The 16,983-nt window shown below is 62.3% G+C and overlaps 6 protein-coding genes across 6 annotated transcripts; 4 read left to right on the top strand and 2 right to left on the bottom strand.

Moving 5' to 3' along the window:
* Positions 1 to 658: 658 nt before the first annotated feature.
* RHTO_06381 (uncharacterized protein) lies at positions 659 to 3,379 on the top strand (the record flags this gene model as incomplete). The annotated part of the gene is made up of 12 exons (XM_016420042.1): positions 659 to 718; positions 773 to 822; positions 885 to 981; positions 1,045 to 1,123; positions 1,179 to 1,320; positions 1,374 to 1,653; positions 1,711 to 2,341; positions 2,400 to 2,538; positions 2,593 to 2,619; positions 2,675 to 2,834; positions 2,887 to 2,954; positions 3,013 to 3,379. The coding sequence occupies 12 exons, from the start codon at positions 659 to 661 to the stop codon at positions 3,377 to 3,379; spliced, it is 2,100 nt and encodes a 699-aa protein (XP_016275496.1).
* A 355-nt stretch (positions 3,380 to 3,734) lies between these two features.
* RHTO_06380 (NADPH2 dehydrogenase) lies at positions 3,735 to 5,279 on the top strand (the record flags this gene model as incomplete). The annotated part of the gene is made up of 5 exons (XM_016420041.1): positions 3,735 to 3,962; positions 4,118 to 4,424; positions 4,484 to 4,818; positions 4,918 to 5,093; positions 5,201 to 5,279. 5 exons carry the CDS (start codon positions 3,735 to 3,737, stop codon positions 5,277 to 5,279), a joined length of 1,125 nt encoding a protein of 374 aa, XP_016275495.1.
* Positions 5,280 to 5,438: 159 nt separating this feature from the next.
* RHTO_06379 (uncharacterized protein) lies at positions 5,439 to 6,206 on the bottom strand (the record flags this gene model as incomplete). Its single annotated transcript, XM_016420040.1, has 4 exons — positions 5,439 to 5,663; positions 5,716 to 5,799; positions 5,853 to 6,056; positions 6,114 to 6,206. The coding sequence occupies 4 exons, from the start codon at positions 6,204 to 6,206 to the stop codon at positions 5,439 to 5,441; spliced, it is 606 nt and encodes a 201-aa protein (XP_016275494.1).
* Positions 6,207 to 6,962: 756 nt separating this feature from the next.
* On the top strand, positions 6,963 to 7,850 carry RHTO_06378 (short-chain dehydrogenase/reductase SDR family protein; the record flags this gene model as incomplete). The annotated part of the gene is made up of 3 exons (XM_016420039.1): positions 6,963 to 7,249; positions 7,307 to 7,589; positions 7,650 to 7,850. 3 exons carry the CDS (start codon positions 6,963 to 6,965, stop codon positions 7,848 to 7,850), a joined length of 771 nt encoding a protein of 256 aa, XP_016275493.1.
* Positions 7,851 to 9,589: 1,739 nt separating this feature from the next.
* On the top strand, positions 9,590 to 13,000 carry RHTO_06377 (mRNA binding protein Pumilio; the record flags this gene model as incomplete). Its single annotated transcript, XM_016420038.1, has 7 exons — positions 9,590 to 10,090; positions 10,338 to 11,600; positions 11,683 to 11,839; positions 11,895 to 12,121; positions 12,180 to 12,383; positions 12,441 to 12,690; positions 12,753 to 13,000. 7 exons carry the CDS (start codon positions 9,590 to 9,592, stop codon positions 12,998 to 13,000), a joined length of 2,850 nt encoding a protein of 949 aa, XP_016275492.1.
* A 927-nt stretch (positions 13,001 to 13,927) lies between these two features.
* On the bottom strand, positions 13,928 to 16,886 carry RHTO_06376 (GTP binding protein; the record flags this gene model as incomplete). The annotated part of the gene is made up of 10 exons (XM_016420037.1): positions 13,928 to 14,349; positions 14,433 to 14,780; positions 14,838 to 14,972; positions 15,031 to 15,195; positions 15,277 to 15,844; positions 15,910 to 16,115; positions 16,174 to 16,359; positions 16,412 to 16,576; positions 16,643 to 16,771; positions 16,862 to 16,886. 10 exons carry the CDS (start codon positions 16,884 to 16,886, stop codon positions 13,928 to 13,930), a joined length of 2,349 nt encoding a protein of 782 aa, XP_016275491.1.
* Positions 16,887 to 16,983: the final 97 nt, after the last annotated feature.

Below are 16,983 nucleotides of genomic sequence, written 5' to 3'. Positions count from 1 at the left end.
TCCGAGCGACGAGCTCCTGATCCAGCGAGCTCACGAGTGGGCGTGGGAGTCGCCGGGTCGACGCAATACAGCCGAGTAAAGCGATGTAGGGTAGCAGACTAGCCAACGAGAGCCGTTGAAGCGAAAGCGAGTGAGAAGGACGAGCGAGAGAGCGAAGTCGTCCTCTTCTCGCCGTCACCACCGCCGCCGGATCCTGTTGAGCGTTGCTAGACATCTCGAGAGCGGTCTGACGGACCGCATCAGCCTGTAGCAGCGACACCCGCCGTTCCACCTCGACCTGTCGTTCTCGTCGTCCTCCTGGTTTGCGGGAGTCGTTGGCGGGATGCGGACTGGCTCGCGCGCTCGGAGGATCACTCACAAGGCCTGCACTGGCTGCAGACTGTGCGACGGGTGCATGCAGGCGGAGGACAAGCCGCTCGAATCGCCGCCTTTCATCGCTTCGCTGCCTCATCGACCTCCTCTCGCTCGGTTCGGATGGACTCCTGTTCAGCCCCATCCGGAGTCTCCGCGGTTCCGAAGATGGCTCAGGCGCGTGCTCCTGAACGTGCTCGCTCACCTCGCTGTCTGCCCTCACCTCTCTGCGGTGCGATGATACCTCGACAGTCTCGCTGACTTGCTGCTCCGCTGTTCGAGCTCTCTGACTACTGTTACTGAGCGCATGGGGCTGTCCTACTTCGCTCAGACCTGTTCGACAGAGGCGACGACGAAGGCCGCGCAGGTCCGTTTCCCCTCTTCTCCTCCTCTGCAGCCCTCGCTGACCTTACGAGCACAGCTCTGGTGCGTTGCGAAGGAGGGCACATGTTGCGGAGTCTGCCCGAATACGTGCGTGGGCAGCATCTCGTTCGACTTCCGGGTTAGCGACTGACGAACTTCGCTTCGAACAGACTCGCCTCGCTCGGTACTCGCGTCGGCTTGACTTCCACGATCTTCTTTGCGACGGCGGTTGTGGTGGTCGACGGCGCCGAGGCCCCCTTCATCTTCGTGCGCCACACTTTGTCCTCTTCGAGACCGAACGTGCCAACCTACCGCAAGCTTTTCCTGCAGCTCACGACGACTCTCCAAGCTCTCGCCTATATCATCACAATCCTCCAGGCAGGATTCGCTGGCGATGGCATCTCTCGATGTGCGTACTCGGCGACATCCACGCCGTTCCCGATTGACAAGCTTTCCCTCTGCAGTCCACGCCTACTACGCCCTGCTCTGCGCCCTCGGCTTCATCTGCCCTCTTTCCGCCGCTTCCGTCACTGCGACACACTACCTATACGGCGGGAGCCACCAGAAGAGCGGTGTCCGCTTGCTGGCCTTCCGAACGAACATCCAGTACGCACGTTCCCTCGCCCTGTCCCTACTCTCGCTCATCGATCTCGCGACAGACACCCGCACCAACATCAGAACTCGCTGTCAAAGACCTCGCATCGCGGCTTCACCGACTCCCCAACGGTCTTACGCTCATTCGGCTCGCCATTCTTCAGCAGCACCGCAAGCGGCTCGCGATACAGGCAGTACGAACCGGCTGCTCGGCCGCTCATCACGGCCAACGTGTGGAACCGCGATGCGTCCAGTACGGACAATTCGCCCGTCTTGCGTGCGGACGAGGGCGAGCGGCGGGATCGCTTTGGCGAAACTACGCTACAACCGTCATCCAGGCGCTCTGTAAGCTCCGCTCCCTCCCGCTCACCATACATCTTGACTGACGGTCTTACCGCGCAGAGCCGGACTCGTGACGAAGAGGCAGAAATCGAATCGCGTCCACTGGACCGGCTGATACCCGCCTCTTTCCTCTCGACTCCGCCGCTTGTCTCATCGTCACCGAAAGACGCAGAAACTGAACGTATCCCCTCACCCATCGAGCATCACTCCCCTCGCCATCATCCGCTCGCAGACGAGGAGATCGAGCACCACTCGCCTCACCACGGACCCTCCTCTCCCGCTCCGAGCAGTCCGGGCCACCGCTCGCCGAAACACAAGGAGCTCGACTCACCCTCATCCCCTCACTCCACCCAGAACTCGCCCCACCATGACCCGCATTCCCCTCACCACCCTTCCCCTCGCCCTTCTCCTCGCAGCCCGCACGACTCTACCACGGCCCTCCCGCCTCTCCCGCCTTCCGCCCTTGACGCCGGTCTCCGGCAACGCGCACATCACCCTCAGCGGTCTTCGCGCCCGGTCGAGCAAGCGGACGATCCCTCGAGCTCGGATGATAGCTCGGCGTCGAGTGTGGCGGGCTACACAGACGAGCAGCGGAAGAAGATTGCGAACAAGACGGCGAAGGGTTGGTGGAGGCGGTACGGGATGCTCGGGTCGAACGCGGCGCTGTTCATCCTCTGGCTCGTGACTCTTCGTGCGTCGCTGCCCTTATTCAGCTTCCTTCGTCGATTTGACCCGTGTCTTGTGCGCAGTCTACGTCCACGGCATCGTCGGCTCGTTCAAGCTCACCCAGACCAACTGCCCCGACCCGACGGGCACTTCCTTGCTCTCCATCTCGACTATCGTCGCTATCGGCTTGTCCCTTGTCGTCTTCGTCGTCACCTGCGCCAAGTGTGTTACTCCCTACTTCTCGCCTGAGCGGCAGTTAACCTCCTGGGCACGCAGCTTCTACTCCCATTGGGTGCACTACCAGTCCGTTCCCTTCTCCTTCGCCTTGAAGGCTTGCGCTGATCTCTCATCCTCCCAGTCTCCGCCGCATCTTTGACTACAGCCGCGACGGCAACCGCTGGACTCGCATGGTTGTCCCCGCCATCTTCTCGGGCACCGTCTTCGCCACCTGGCTGTCGCTCCTGTGGTCCTCGTACGAGCTGGCAGCGCAGCCTAGCTCGTCGCTTCTCGCTGGAACCGTGAGTCTCGTCGTATGCGGTCGGAGGTATGAGGCTCACGCACTTCGAGCAGGAACAAATGACGACGTTCCCGACTATCCTCTCGATTACGCTCACCGTCAAGCCTGTCTGCGACCTCGTGTGCGTGTCCAGCGTTCATCGACAATAAATGTCGGTACTGACGAGCTTAGAGGTACAGCAAAGCGATGTGGAAGCACCACCGCCGCTCGGAGAACGAAGCGAAGGAACGCAAGAAGATGGAGGCGCAAGCGACGCGGGAGCAAGAGTCGAGGCAATCTCGTCGGCGACTGGTCGACTCGGAGAAGGAGGAGACGCCGCATACGTCGTCGCGGCACGGTCATCGCTCGGCGGACCATCCTGACCGCCCTTCGCCGCCCGAGCGTGTCGGTACCGACTTTTCGACGACGACTTCGATGCGACCGAGTGTATCGGTCTCGCCTGCCAGCACGTTTGAGCCGCCTGATCGACGGCCGAGGAGGAAGAGGGAGAGCATGAGGCGGGCGGTGTTTGGCAGGAGCTTGCGGTCTGCCGGCGACGGGCAGTGATGGAGGAGATCTGTCTATAGCTCTAGAACAGTAGATCTAGACGGATAGACTGGACGAAACGAGACGACTTCTATGCCTCTTCGACCTTCGCAGCGAGCACTAAGAGCGCCCGCGTTCTCGCTCGCTCGCTCTCTCGCGGCTGTTCCATTCCGCAGTTCTGTTCGCTGTGCTCTTGCTCGCCGAAATACAAATCGGTCGCCGTGCTCTCGTTGTCCGAGGTCTTACTCAGCGCGACTCGGTCTGTCATCATCGCGCGCCTCTGCCACTCGCTCGTCGTTGCACTCGCTTGCACTCCCGCTACACTCCCAGACACCCACGCTACACACCTACCCTCACCAGCAACCGTCTAGCCACGATGCCTGCCCCCGCCGCCTCCTCCGCCCTCTTCCAGCCGATTAGGGTCGGTCGCCTCGAGCTCAAGCAGCGCCTCGCCATGGCGCCCTTGACGCGCTTCCGCGCCGACGCACAGCACGTCCATCAGCAGCCCGCGGTCGAGTACTACGGCCAGCGCGCGGGCGCCTCTGGCACTCTCCTCATCACGGAGGCGACGTTTATCGACCCGAAGGCGGGAGGATACCCCAACGTGCGTGTCTCCAGCCTCCTCTTGACGCTCCCTTGCTCTCTCGCTGATGTCCGTGATCTCCTCGCCGCCAATTTCCTTCCCTTGCTCTTTCGCCCCTTCTCCCTGCGTCTCGCTCTCTCGCTCTTGCTCCTTCTCCTCGGCTACCCCTTTCGCAGGTCCCCGGATGCTACAACCAGGAGCAGGTCGCAGCATGGAAGAAGGTTGTCGACGAGGTCCACTCCAAGGGCTCGTTCATCTACCTCCAGCTCTGGGCACTCGGCCGCGCCGCCGACCCCGAGAACCTCAAGAAGGAGTTCAACGCGGACGTCGTCTCGGCGTCGGACGTGCCGTTCGAGGGAGGAGCCAAGCCCCGCCCTTTGTCGAAGGAGGAGATCCAGGACTACGTTGGCTACTACGCTCGCGCGGCGAAGCTCTTCGTTGAGGAGGCCGGCGGTGACGGTGTCGAGATCCACAACGCCAACGGTGAGTTTCTCCATATACGTGGGCGTCCAGAGCCCCGAACTGACGCGAGTTTCCTTCAGGCTACCTCCTCGACCAGTTCCTCCAGACCAACTCGAACAAGCGCACCGACGAGTACGGTGGCTCGCTCGAGAACCGCGCCCGTTTCCCTCTCGAGGTCGCCAAGGCCGTCAGCGAAGCCGTCGGCGCCGACCGCGTCGGTATCCGTCTCTCTCCTTACTCGACTTTCCAGGGAATGAAGATGCCGGAGATCAAGGATATCAAGGAGACGTTCAGCTACTTCGTCACCGAGCTCCGCCAGCGTCACCCGGACCTTGCCTACATCCACGCCGTCGAGTCTCGCATCGCTGGAAACACGACTATCGAGGTAGCCAAGGAGGAGAACCTGGACTTCCTGGTGCGTTTGCGGTCATCCTTTCGTCGCTTTCGGGCTGCTTGAGCGTCTCCCCATGCTTCCCCTCGCTGGTTGACTGACGCCGCATTCGATGACTTGCAGCACGAGCTCTGGACCCCCCGACCCTTCCTCATCGCCGGCGGCTTCAAGCCCGACACCGCCGTTACTGCCGCCGAGCACTACGCCAACTCGGTCGTCGTCTTCGGTCGCTACTTCATCTCGAACCCGGATTTGGTGAAGCGGATCAAGGAGGGCATCGAGTTGACGGAGTACAACCGGTGCGTTTCGCTTCTTGATGTGCAGCTTGCGGCAGATTGAGACGAGACGTCTGCGGAATTGTGCTGAACGCAAACTGACTGCCTCTTCATTTCCCTCCGTTCCGCAGCGAGACCTTCTACCTTTACGGCCCCGACAAGACCGAGGGATACACCGACTACCCATTTGCGGACGAGAAGAAGAACTAGACGCAGTAGACTATAGACCCAGCTTGTAAAAGATCTCAAAGGACGTTTGCCAGTACCGCTTGCTCTCGCTGTCGCGAGACGACGAATGCGAGCGATGTGTTGCAACAAAATAGCACAGTCTAGTGTCCGTGAGAAACCGATCACCCAGTCGCGACGACCCTACCGCTGCTGGTGCTTGAAGACGGGCGGCGACCTCGACCTTGACACATCTATCATTTTTGGCCTGAGAAACGCAGCAGTACCAGGATGGACAACCTCAGCCGTCCGCTCGACACCCGTGTGGCGGTCTTGACGTCGAAGCCGGTGTCGCCTGTCTCGCTCTTCCTCGAGCTCCTCCGCCTGTGGATGGACGTTATGAGGTTCGGGTCGGTAGCCGATCGGGATCTGCGGAAGCAGCAGTCAGCACTCAGTGGATGTAGGAGGACTACACACACACCACGCCCTCCTGAGGGAGCGGCGGCGCCTCCTCCTGAAACTGTTTGACGAGATTGCGTCCCCAAGTCGAGGCGGTTGAAGAGCGCTGTAGGGTAGAGTCTTAGCTCGGGGCAACCGCATTATTCGGAAGCATCGCACCTTGTAGTCCACCTCCGGTGGGTTCAGCGCGTCTCGGGAACTCTTACGCGTCGGCCATGCTGGAGGCTCGTCCTTCGGCGGCGGAGGAGGCGGCATCTGTTCTCGTGAGCCGACTCGAAAGGCGGATCGCGGCAGTGCAGGACGGCGACTCTGCTCCTCCATACGGCGTCGTGCCGCTTCGACCGCTGCGACCGAGGGAACATACTGCGTGCCGGAAGGATGAGTAACGCGCGAGAATGAAGCGAGTAGGCATGGGCTCACTGCCGCGCGAGGTGCAGGCTCAGCATGCGTGTCGAGGAGGCGATAGTGGCGGTTGTGGTGAGATGACATCTTCTTGGTGCACCAAGTGAGCATGAGAAGGGAGAAAGAGAGAGAGAGGGAGCGCCGTCACGCGGCCAAGGGATTGGACAGTCCGCGGATACTCCGGCGAGGAGGCTGACGAGGCTCATCGCCACACCGACGGAAATAAGTCAAGGGGCGCCAGCACCGGCGGAGACGGACAGGAGTTGCCGCGAAAGGAGCGAAGCGTCGAAGAGGCGGAGGGAGACAAGCCGGGTAAAGATTCCCTCAAATTCAGCGGCGCCCGCCAACGAACTCAGTAGCACGTAAGCGCCCAGCGAGGCCGTTTCCTGCGCATTCGAGCTGAGGTCGCGACCGCGTCCCTCCAACCAACGACAACGGCCTGTCAAACCCTCCTCCTCCTTCGCCAGACTTCGCCTGAGTCTCCGCGCTTGGCAGGGACCGTCCACGGCCTCAAAACTGCCAAGGACTCCACTGCACGACCCTCAACCCGTCCCCTTCCCTCCCTCGACCCGACAGCTGATGAGGCTTCGAGGGGGCGATAGCAGGCGTCGTGAGGCATCGGTCGGTGGGCGGACGGCTTTAGGCGGGTCGCTTGAGCATGACAAAGTATCCAGCAGTCGCATAAGCCGGTCTTCGCGTTGGGCGAGGTAGCCGGACGAGGGCGAGCACCGAACTTCCCCTCCTCCCTCGCCTCGGAAGCGGTGACGACTTCGCTCGACGTCTGCTGGCCTCTCTCTTCCCCTCTACTGCTAGTATTCACCAGCTACGGCCCCGTGCCTGACCTGCTACCCGCTCGAACGCTCTCCCATGTCGCATTACGTCCTCGCGGTCTCCGGGCTGGGCAACGTCGTCGGCACAGGCGCTGCCGTCGCACGCCTGTTCGCCCGCGAACCAGGGTACCGCGTCGCTCTGATCAGTCGACCGCGGAAAGAGGTCCACGACTTGAAGGACGAGATCGCGAAGGGTGGAGGGGTCGCGGAGGTGTTCAGCGTGGAGGAGTATAGCTACCAATCTATGAACAAGGTGTTTGAGGATATCAAGAAGCACTGGCCTGATGGGAGGCTGAAGTGTGCGGTGTGGAACACATCTCAATGGTTCGTTCTGCGGTTCTCCTCTTCCTCCTTCCTCATGGCTGACGCTCGCTCGCGCAGGTCGCGCATTCCCTTCCTCGACATTACCGAGAAAGACATCACCGCCTCCGCCACAATCAACATCATCTCCGCCACGGCCTTCTCGCAAGCCGCCGTGCGAGCCTTCACTGCGCCCGGGTCCGACCCCGACCAAGGCGGGACGCTGATCATGACGGGCGCGACGAGCGCGACGAGAGGCCACACGCACTTTGGGGCGTTTGCGGCGGGCAAACATGGGCTGAGGGCGTTGAGTCAGTCGATTGCGAGGGAATACGGTCCGCAAGGCGTGCATGTCGCGTTTGTCGTGCGTCCTGCTCCTCCTCCTCTTCCATCTCCAGCCTGCACTGATCACCTTTGTGCGCAGATCATCGACGGCACCATCCTCACCCGCATCACCGCACGCATGTTCTCTTCCATCGAAGGCAAGGACCCCAACTGGATGCAAGATGAATGCCAGCGCCTCTCGCCCGACTCGATCGCGAGGGCGTACTTGTACCTCCATCAGCAGACGCCGGATGCGTGGACGCTGGAGATGGATCTCAGGCCGGCCAAGGAGAAGTTCTGAGCGGGAGCGGGAGCGGGAGCGGAGCGGACTCGTCGTGTTGTAACGCTGCTGTGGTTCATTCCAGCATGGTCTAACTTGAGGCTCAGCGAGATATAAGGATCGAGCGAACGACTTCGCAAGCAAGGCGGAAAAAGCGTCGCCCTTCCAGCTTCGAGCCCGAGTTCCCTCGCTTCGCACGCAAAGTCGCTTGATTATCGCGATCATCCGCAGCGCAACAGCGATGGCCGACGAGGCGGACACCCTCATCAGCAAGCGGCGACCACCCGGTCTGTCGTGCCTGCTCGTCGCGACAGCCGGACTCCGCTCCAAGCAAGCGACAGTCTGCCCGCCAAGAACGATCCAGCATATGCATAGCGCTCGACGTCCAGGACTGCCCGGCAACCGGTGTCCGGTGAGCACGGCGTGTCTGCTGCTGCGGGAGAAGAGCGACGTGGTGTGGAAGATGGGTCGGGCGGGACGAGAGACAGCGCGAGCGAGTTGGCGGGGTAGGCGAGGAACGGGCTGTTGCGCTCCTGCTTTGCTGAGCGGGTCGGGCGTGGGAGTCTGCGAGTCCTGTACAGCAGCTGGACGAGTGCACGAGGCGCAGGAGTGTGAGGACGAAGGGAAAGAGCCTCCGTGCGAGCACTCCGTCGCCCGTTGCGACCCCTGCGACGACTTGTCCGACGTCGAATGATCTGCCCGACGAGCTTGAACACGTCGGCGCGGGTGGAACTCGACGCTGCGGCGCAGAACGAGACGCCCTTCGTCGCCCTCGTCGCGAGAAAAAGAAGGCGCAGGGCGGGACGAAGCAGCCGAGGCGAGGGAGTTGTCGTCGTCCACCGACAAGTTCAGCAGTGCAAGGAGCGTCACTGTGAAGCCATTCCAGCTGTGTTCCGTCTCCGCAAGCACCCAGGGAAGCGCTAGAGAACGATCCTCGTCCTCGCCCAAGTTCGCTGCCGGCACTCCTTCCTTCGCCGCCTCGTCCTCGGCTCGCTGGGAGCCTGCTAGACAGCTCGAGCCAGTGCTGCAGATTTCACGCAGAAGCAGGACCATCCAGGCGAATCAGCTCCGACAACGCCTGCGAACTTCCGCCTCGTCGTTCCGCCCCGTTCCTCGGTTCCCGGCCTCGCACCGCAGACGCAGCCAGATACACGGGTAGCGTAGACGCGTGAAGTCGAGACTGAGCCACCCTGCGCCCCGTCGAACCCGCCGCATCTCCTCGTCGCCCTCCGCAGCGTCACTCGCCGGCAGTTCATCCGCCTCGCCCGCACTCGTCCGTCGCAGCGTCCAGTCGAGCGCGAGTAGCAGCAGTGCCGTCCAAAGCGAGTGTCAGGAGGAAACGACACCGCTTCGTCTCCATCTCGGCGCCTGCTCCCCGTCTCTTGTCAGGAGTTCGGCCCTCCCCACAGCCTCCTCTCGCTCCTCGCGGTTCTCCTGGCTGGATCAGACTCGGTACGCTTGCGTTGCACTCTCTTATACACCACGAAGGGCTACTAGGCGCGCGCAGGCTGACCGGTTCATCCGCAGACCCTTCCCGACCCTCTTCCTCTCAACGAATCTCGGCAGTCACCTCGCGCTTCTTCTCGCTCGCACCGCATTCTCTCAGGCCTCTCGTGAATTGCTCGTACTTACGGTGCGTTGGGGAATCTCTGCGCTTTGAGCGTGTCGCTTGCGGAGACGGGCTGGACGGAGAACGGCCTCATCCTCGCAATTTCCGGAAATCTGGCTGACACTCGACCAGCCCTCCAGATCCACCAGAGATGGACCCGAGCAACACAAGCGGGAAGCCCTTGAGCGCCAACCCTCGACACCTCGGCCTGCCCCGCCGCCAGTCATTCGACCCGCTCTCCTCCTCAAACAAGGGCGCCCTCTCGCTCGGCACGCTCCCTCGCCCCTCGTTCGCCGACCTCCCCACCGGTCTGAGAAGCGTCCCTGCAATCGAAAGCAGCCGCCACCTCGGTTCCGCGTTCCGCAACGTCTCTGCGCCGCTCGGAGACGGCCAACGGACGCCTGGCGGGTCACTCGTCATCGGCGCCGAAGTCTTCGGGTTCGGCAAGCACCTCCCCCGAGAACTCGAGCGGCGGGCGGGGCATGGCGGACCTGCGTCGTTGGACGGGCTGGACGACGGGACTGCGGCGTCGAGGTTGACGAGCGATTGGGTGACCGGGTTCGGCGCCAAGGCGGCGAGCTCGACGGACGACCTGCGGCTGCACTTGACGGACGACTCGCGAGGACTGCGCGGCTTTGACAGGCTGAGCGGGGTGAGTCCAGCGGAACGTTTCTCTGTCGCGTCTCTGCTTGCGACGACCTCGCTCTTCTCGAGGGATCACCCACGACTCTCAAGCCTCTTGATGGGTCTCTGATGCGAGGCTAGCGCCCAATAAGGTTGCATGGAAGACGGGCCTCCAGCCGACCTTGCGGTATCAGCGCTGACTCCTTTCCGCCTCCTCGTCGCCTTGTCCCCCGCACCTTCTTTTTTCTCCTTCGCCCCCCTCTCGTGACTTGCAGGACTTTACGAGCGGCTTCGCGCGGTCTCAACTCAAGCCGACCGGATCAGCAGTCGACCTTCGCTCGTCGTCGCCCGCCTCCATGACCGACTCGCTGCGCGCTCCTTCGCGGTCGAGCCTCCTCCCTCCCTCGTCACACCTCGCCCACTCGCCCGTCGACGCATCCTCGCAGGAGACCTCGCCAGTCGGGTCCAGCGGCGCCGGCTCTGCACCCACGACCGCGACCTCGATCCAGCTCGGCGCGCCGTCACCGACAAGCTACGGCGCCGCAGCAGCGACAGGCTCGACTCCCTCTCCCGGCTCAGCGCCCTACACCTACCCTTACCAGCCTCCCGACCCGTCCCCTCCGCCCCTCGGCAACCCCTACTTTGCACACATGGGCGGCCTCTCACCTCCTCCCGCTGGGTACCCTCCGCGGGACAGCCGAGCGGCCGAGCCGATGTACAACAGCTTCGGGCAGGCCGTGACGGGCGCGCAGAGCGTCGAAGACGACCTCGCGAGCGGGCTGCGCGGAATCAGCTTGGCGGGCGGAGGAGGAGGAGCGGCGGGCGCGAACGCGAGAGGCGGTCCGAGGTCGCCGTATTCGGGTGAGCCGTTCGGGAACCTCTCGACGACTGCTGCGGCTGGTGCAGGCGCCGGCGACGGTCCTCGCGAGCACCCGGGCAGGCAAAACTCGATCAGCTATCCCTATTACCTCCCGCCCGGTTCGCCTTACATGAGCCACCAAGACTCGTACCCGCCGCCCCTGTCCTACGCGCCCATGGGTTTCTACTCGCCCGACGCCGGTGCAGGCGGTCCAGGCGGCCGTCGCGACTCGATCGCACCCGCTTGGGGCCTTCCCATGCCGCCTTTCGCTCTCCCTCCCGAGTTCGTCAACGGCTCGCCGTCCGCCGTCCCGTCTCGTCAAGGCTCCTTCTCGTTTGCGCCGTCCGGCCTTCCCGGTCAACCAGGCGCGATGTCGCCCTACGCTCCCGGCCCTCCCCCTCCCTCCAACGGCTTCGCGAACGGCCACCCTCCTCCCCCGCCTCCCTCGCATCTCGAGCATGGCGGTCCTCCTCCTCCTCCACCGATGTACGGCGGTCCGCAGCTCGGACAGCAGCACCAGATCATCCTCGGACGCGGCGTGAGGGGGATGGAGTACGTCGCGCCTGGACCGGTGCAGCCGCATGGGTACGGCTCGGGCTACGGACCTGACATGAGGAGTTTGAGGAGTCCGCTGCTTGAGGAGTTCAGGAGCAACAGGAACAGGAGTTGGGAGTTGCAGGTGTGTCGTTCGTTCCACGCTCTCAAGCTTCTGTTTTTGCTAGAGTCAAGTCGCTGACTTCGCGTCGACTGGGGAGATACAGGATCTCGCTGGCCACATCGTCGAGTTCAGCGGCGACCAGCTTGGCTCGCGTCACATCCAGACGAAGCTGGAGACGGCGACCACCGAGGAGCGCAACATGGTCTTCAAGGAGATCTTGCCGAACATGCTCCAGCTCTCGACTGACGTATTCGCCAACTGTACGTTTGCGCTTATCACGTTGTGTTGACCGCTCGCTCACCAGCCTTCTCGCAGACGTGATCCAGAAGTTCTTCGAGCAAGGCAGCCAAGTGCAGAAGACGGCGATGGCCAAGGTCCTCGAAGGCCACGTGCTCCAGCTTTCGCTGCAGATGTACGGCTGCCGCGTCGTCCAGAAGGCGCTCGAGTACGTCCTCGTCGACCAGCAGGTCCGCCTCGTCAAGGAGCTCGACGGCAACGTCCTCAAGTGCGCGAGAGATGCACAGAGCAACCACGTCATCCAGGTGGGCAGACTCTGCCGCTCGCCTCGTGCAACGTTCGCTAACCCTTGCCACCTCGCAGCGCGCCCTTGAACGAGTCCCGCCCGAACACCTCTTGTTCATCACGAACGCCTGCGTCGGCGAGGTCCACAGTCTTGCCACGCATCCCTATGGCTGCCGCGTCCTCCAGCGCATCTTTGAGAACTGCCCGGCGCATCAGACTCGCACCCTTCTCGACGAATTGCATCGCTCGACGCAGCATCTCATCCAGGACCAGTACGGCAACGTGCGTTGGCCCTCACTCGTCTTTACTCAGCGTCACGCTAACTCGCCTCCCTCGCAGTACGTCGTCCAGTGGGTGCTCGAAAAGGGCGACACGGCGGACCGCTCGCTCGTCATCGCCAAGGTCTACGGCCAGCTCCTCCCCCTCGCCCAGCAGAAATTCGCCTCGAATGTCGTCGAGAAGTGCATCCTGTACGGTACCGACGACGAGCGTCGCCGCTTGATTGACGAGGTCCTCCAGACCGGTCACGACGGCTCGAGCACGATCAAAGCGATGCTCGTCCATCCCTACGCCAACTACGTCATCCAAAGTGACTCCCTTTCGCTGCTCATCGCTCTTTGACGGCCACTGACGCCTCCTCGCGCTGCGCAGAATGCCTCCACAGCGCCCTTAGTCCCCAGCGCGAGGCCCTCTTCGCCGAGACGACCCAGCAGATCCTCAACCTCCGCAAGTACTCGACGACCTACTCGAAACACCTCGTCACGATCGAACGCGTCCTCTCCGCCGAGCGCGAGGCGAACGGCCTTCCACCGCTTCCCGGCTTTCATCACGGGCTGGGTCCCGCGAACGGCGGTGGACACATGAACAGCATCTTCATCCCGCATCCAACTGCAGCATAGACGGCATCTCGCAACAAGCAGTACCTCAGTACCGACAACCTTGGGTGACGCTCCTTCTCTCGCCACCCCGCCCGTCTCGCCCTCGATCCCTTCTCGCCTGTGCATTCCCTCTCGTGCATATACGGTCCACATCATCTCCCTTCAAAACGCCGTGCTGTATATAGACTCTTCCCACCCTGCACCTTTCCCGCCAGACATTCCTTTCTCCTTATCCCGCACATCTCCCTCACTCATCCTCCTCTTTCCGCCCGTTATACCTCCCTTCCCGTCTCGCACAAAAGGCTGCTCTTCGTCTCGCCCTCTCTCTCACTCGCGAAAAGACTCTTGGTTGTCTCCCTCTCCTCTCTCTCTCGCTGTCCCCCTTCTCCTCTCCTCTTCTCTCTCTTTTCCGGTCGGTCGGATTTTCTTTCCATTCCCTCCTCGCAACCCCCTCGCAAACAAGTCAGTTCCTCGCCTATCATCTCCGTGTGCGAGTGAGACGGAGAGCGCGAGGGCCTTCCCAAGAACGCTTTCGTGCGGACGGCCTCGCTCGACGACATGGCGAACAGCAAGCGAAGTACGTTCCTTGCGTTCGTAGGACGATCAAGCGACCGCAGTCCAAAGACGAGAGAGAGGATGCGGGGGAAGTCGAGGAGCGGGACGGTGATGAAGGTGAGCCTGTCAACGCAGCGACAACGCTGGTCAGCTCTTGCGAGGGGTTAAGCGTCGAGCAAGGTCACTACAGACCATCCGCTGGCGGTAGAATTGCACTCCAGGTGCGCTCCTTCACGGATATCGTTGGAGCGGTCTTGCTCGAGGACGGGAGCGATCCTCTTCGACGGGTCCGTCACTGCTAGCTCTGAGGGCGAGGGTCTGAGACAAATGGCGACGTTCTGAGTCTGGAAGGGTCGAAGGAAAGGACGGACAGTGTTCCAGCGAAACCCGAGTCTACGCCTGCTCATCCTGCTCAACAAGATCCAACGCCCTCTTGAGCGCCTCACCAACCGCTCCCTCAGTCAGCACACCCGCCGCAATTCTCAACGGTTCCTCGACAACCCTTCGCAACTCGCTCCTTTTCGTTTCCTTCTCCTCCGGACCAGCTGTGCCATGCAAGACGGCAAAGACAAGCGAAGCGACGTTCGCGAGCATCTCGGGTCGGATGGGAGATATGGGTGAAGAGGACGGGGCGGAGGAGAGCCAGGTCGCGAGCAGAAATGCGGCGGAGGAAGGTGTGGTGGTGGCGGGTGGAGGAGGTGCAGACGCGGTGGTCGTGAGGGCGGACATGGCAGAGGAGGGGTCGGAATCGCCGGAGGATGGCTGAGTAGCGGGCTGAGTGGGCGAGGCGAGGAGCGCGTCGAGTACGAGGGCGGCTGCGCATCCCGTAGCTCGTCAGTATACGTCGACACGAGCAGCGAGATGATGTAGCAACGAAGCGAAGAGATACGAGACGCACCGCCCTCCTCACCACTGCCCGCCAGCAACGTCAACCCGACAACTCCCTCATTCACCAGAACCGGGTACCTCTCGCTCGTGCTCACCATCCCTGCCAGCACACCCGGCACTTCTCTGCTCGTAAGCTTCTGCCGACCGACTTCGACTTGTTCTGCCGCAGCGTTGTCGGAAGCAGCGGCGAAGAGGGTGCGGACGAGGTTGGCGACGACCCGCGTTGTCTCAGAGCGGAAGCGAAGGTCATCTACGCGTGCCGAGAGGGACAGGAGGAGGTCGAGAGTCGAGGTAGCGGTGTTGGCGGAGGAAGGGTCGGTCGCGGTGTCCTGGTCGAGCATAACGAGCGCGTTCGAGACTGGCGGAGGCGCGAGTTAGTCAGGCACAGCATGTGCGACCAGTTAAGGCCACGCACCATCGCCGGACGCAAGTTGCTTCAGTAGGCCGACAGTCGCAAGCTGAAGCGGCTGGACGACATCGAGCTCCTTCCGCAAGAGCTGCGAGACGAAGGGCACGACGCCCGTCTCGCCAATGACTTGTCGGTTCGCCGCTGCAAATTGCAGCCAAGGTCAGCAAAATCCAGCTGCACTTGGGCGAGAAGGGCGCACCTGGTATCGCCAAGTGCCGCAACAAGCTGACGACGCCAAACAAGACCTGGGTCGTCTCGCCTGGCCGCCCAGTCTTGCCGACTGCTCCGCTGACTCGGTCACGAACGATCCGAGCGAGAGGAGAGGCGAGCTGATAGTCGCGCGCAAGCGAGAGGGTGTGTTCGTCTGTGCGGAGGCGCAATCAAAGGAGGGTGTCAGCACTTGCATAAGCTTCACTGGCCCCACAAAGCTTCTCGGACCACGTACCTCTTCGTCCGAGTCCCGCGAGCATGTGCGATGCGCAGACGAGCATGTCCTCCCTTCCCTCCTCCGCCTCTTCAAGCCATCGAACCAACTCCTCGACCAGCCAGCTCTTTCCACCCGTCGCAGCGTCCTTCCCATTCTTAGTGTCCTCCCACAACCGTTCCATCACCTCATCCGAGTTCGGCGCCTCGACAACCGCTCGAACGACGGCAGCCTTGATCGTCGAGAACGCCTTTTCTGTTCGCGCCGGGTCATCCGAGACGGAAGACCAGTACGGAGGCGGCCGAGCGGTTTTGATGAAGTCAATGAGGTGGTGGAGAAGCGTTCGCTGAGGATAAGGGAGGGAAGGGTCGAAGGTGGAGAAGGCGATGGCTGATTTTGCGGCGTCCGAGTTCTGCACGACCCCCTCGAGCAGACTAGCCGAGATGGTGAGAAGCTCGATGTCCGTGTCGAGGTAGTCGGCTGCATCGTCAGACGGGACGAGGACGGAGGAGGGAGTAGAAGGGGAAGAGGCAGAAGCGAGGATTACAGAGGCAAGTGCGGGAACGCCCAAGTCGACGGGAAAGTCGGACTTGTCTGCGCTAGATGCGTTAGCTGGTCGAAGCACGTATCTTTTGTGGGAGACTCGCCTTCGACGAGGACGTCCTCCAGGACATTCGCCGCCCAGCCCGCTGCCATCGACCCAATCTGCAGTCGCTGCTCCCGCTGCGAGTCCGCCGACTCTACAGCCCAGCTGCCGGTCGTGTAGACTGGCGCAGTCGCCTTGCCGACCGTTCGAGAGTTGATTATCGCGAGGAGGGGGACGAGGTATTCTCGCCGCGTCAACTCTCGTCGTACCGGGTCTGCATCGCCGTTGGGGTGTCAACATACCAGACTTCGAAGAGAGCGAATAGAACGCACCGAACTTCAGGGAAGAGTTCAGCATAGCCCCGGTCGCCGCTCGCACGAAAGTCAGCTCCTTCAGCGACAATACCTTCGCCGCGCCTTCATGCGTTGCCGAGTCGTCCGAGACGCCGAGCAAGATGGAGAGGAGACGGGCGAGGTATCGAAGGATGCCGGCGTCGAGCGTTTGCTGGCGATTCGGATCTGCTTCGAAAGCGTGAGCAGCGACAACGGACAGAAGCGCGGAAGCACGCACCATGCTCGAAGCACATATTCCCTACGACCCTCGCAAGCTCTGTCTGCGCCGCTAGCCGCTCCTGCCGACTGTCCTGCTCCTCCCCTTCTTCTCCAGCGAGGTTGTCGAGGAGTCGTCCGCTTGACGACAGCAGCGAGGTCCGGCCGAGAGTCGTCCGCAGCCCCTCTGCATGCAAAGAGCGAAGTGGCTTGTCAGCCTCCTCCTACAAGCGTGCATGTTGGGCGAACGCACCGCTTCGCAGACTGTTCGCGATCTGCCGTCCCGCCAAACTCACGCCGCTCCAATCCGCCGCCCGAAGTTCCAATCGGTCCGAAAGCTCTTCCAACTGCTCTACCGCCCGCTGTAGCTCCGCCGGAACCGCTGCGACGACGAGTTGAGCGATGAAGAGGGTGCGTGCATGCGGAAGGTCAGCAAGGGCGAGAGGGCGTTCGTGGGATGGGCGAGACGTACGAGTGGCTTCTCCGAGCACTGCCATGATTGGCGAGCGTTAGACAAAGCGAGCCGAAGCAGGACGTCAAGCAGGAGCGAGCGGTTCAAGGCGAAGAGCGGTCTCGAGGTCAAGCGGACGATGT

Source organism: Rhodotorula toruloides, assembly GCF_000320785.1.
Source record: "Rhodotorula toruloides NP11 unplaced genomic scaffold Scaffold4, whole genome shotgun sequence".
Classification (NCBI taxonomy): domain Eukaryota; kingdom Fungi; phylum Basidiomycota; class Microbotryomycetes; order Sporidiobolales; family Sporidiobolaceae; genus Rhodotorula; species Rhodotorula toruloides.
Note: the sequence above shows the minus strand (reverse complement) of the source record. Positions and strands in the feature narration are given on the sequence as shown.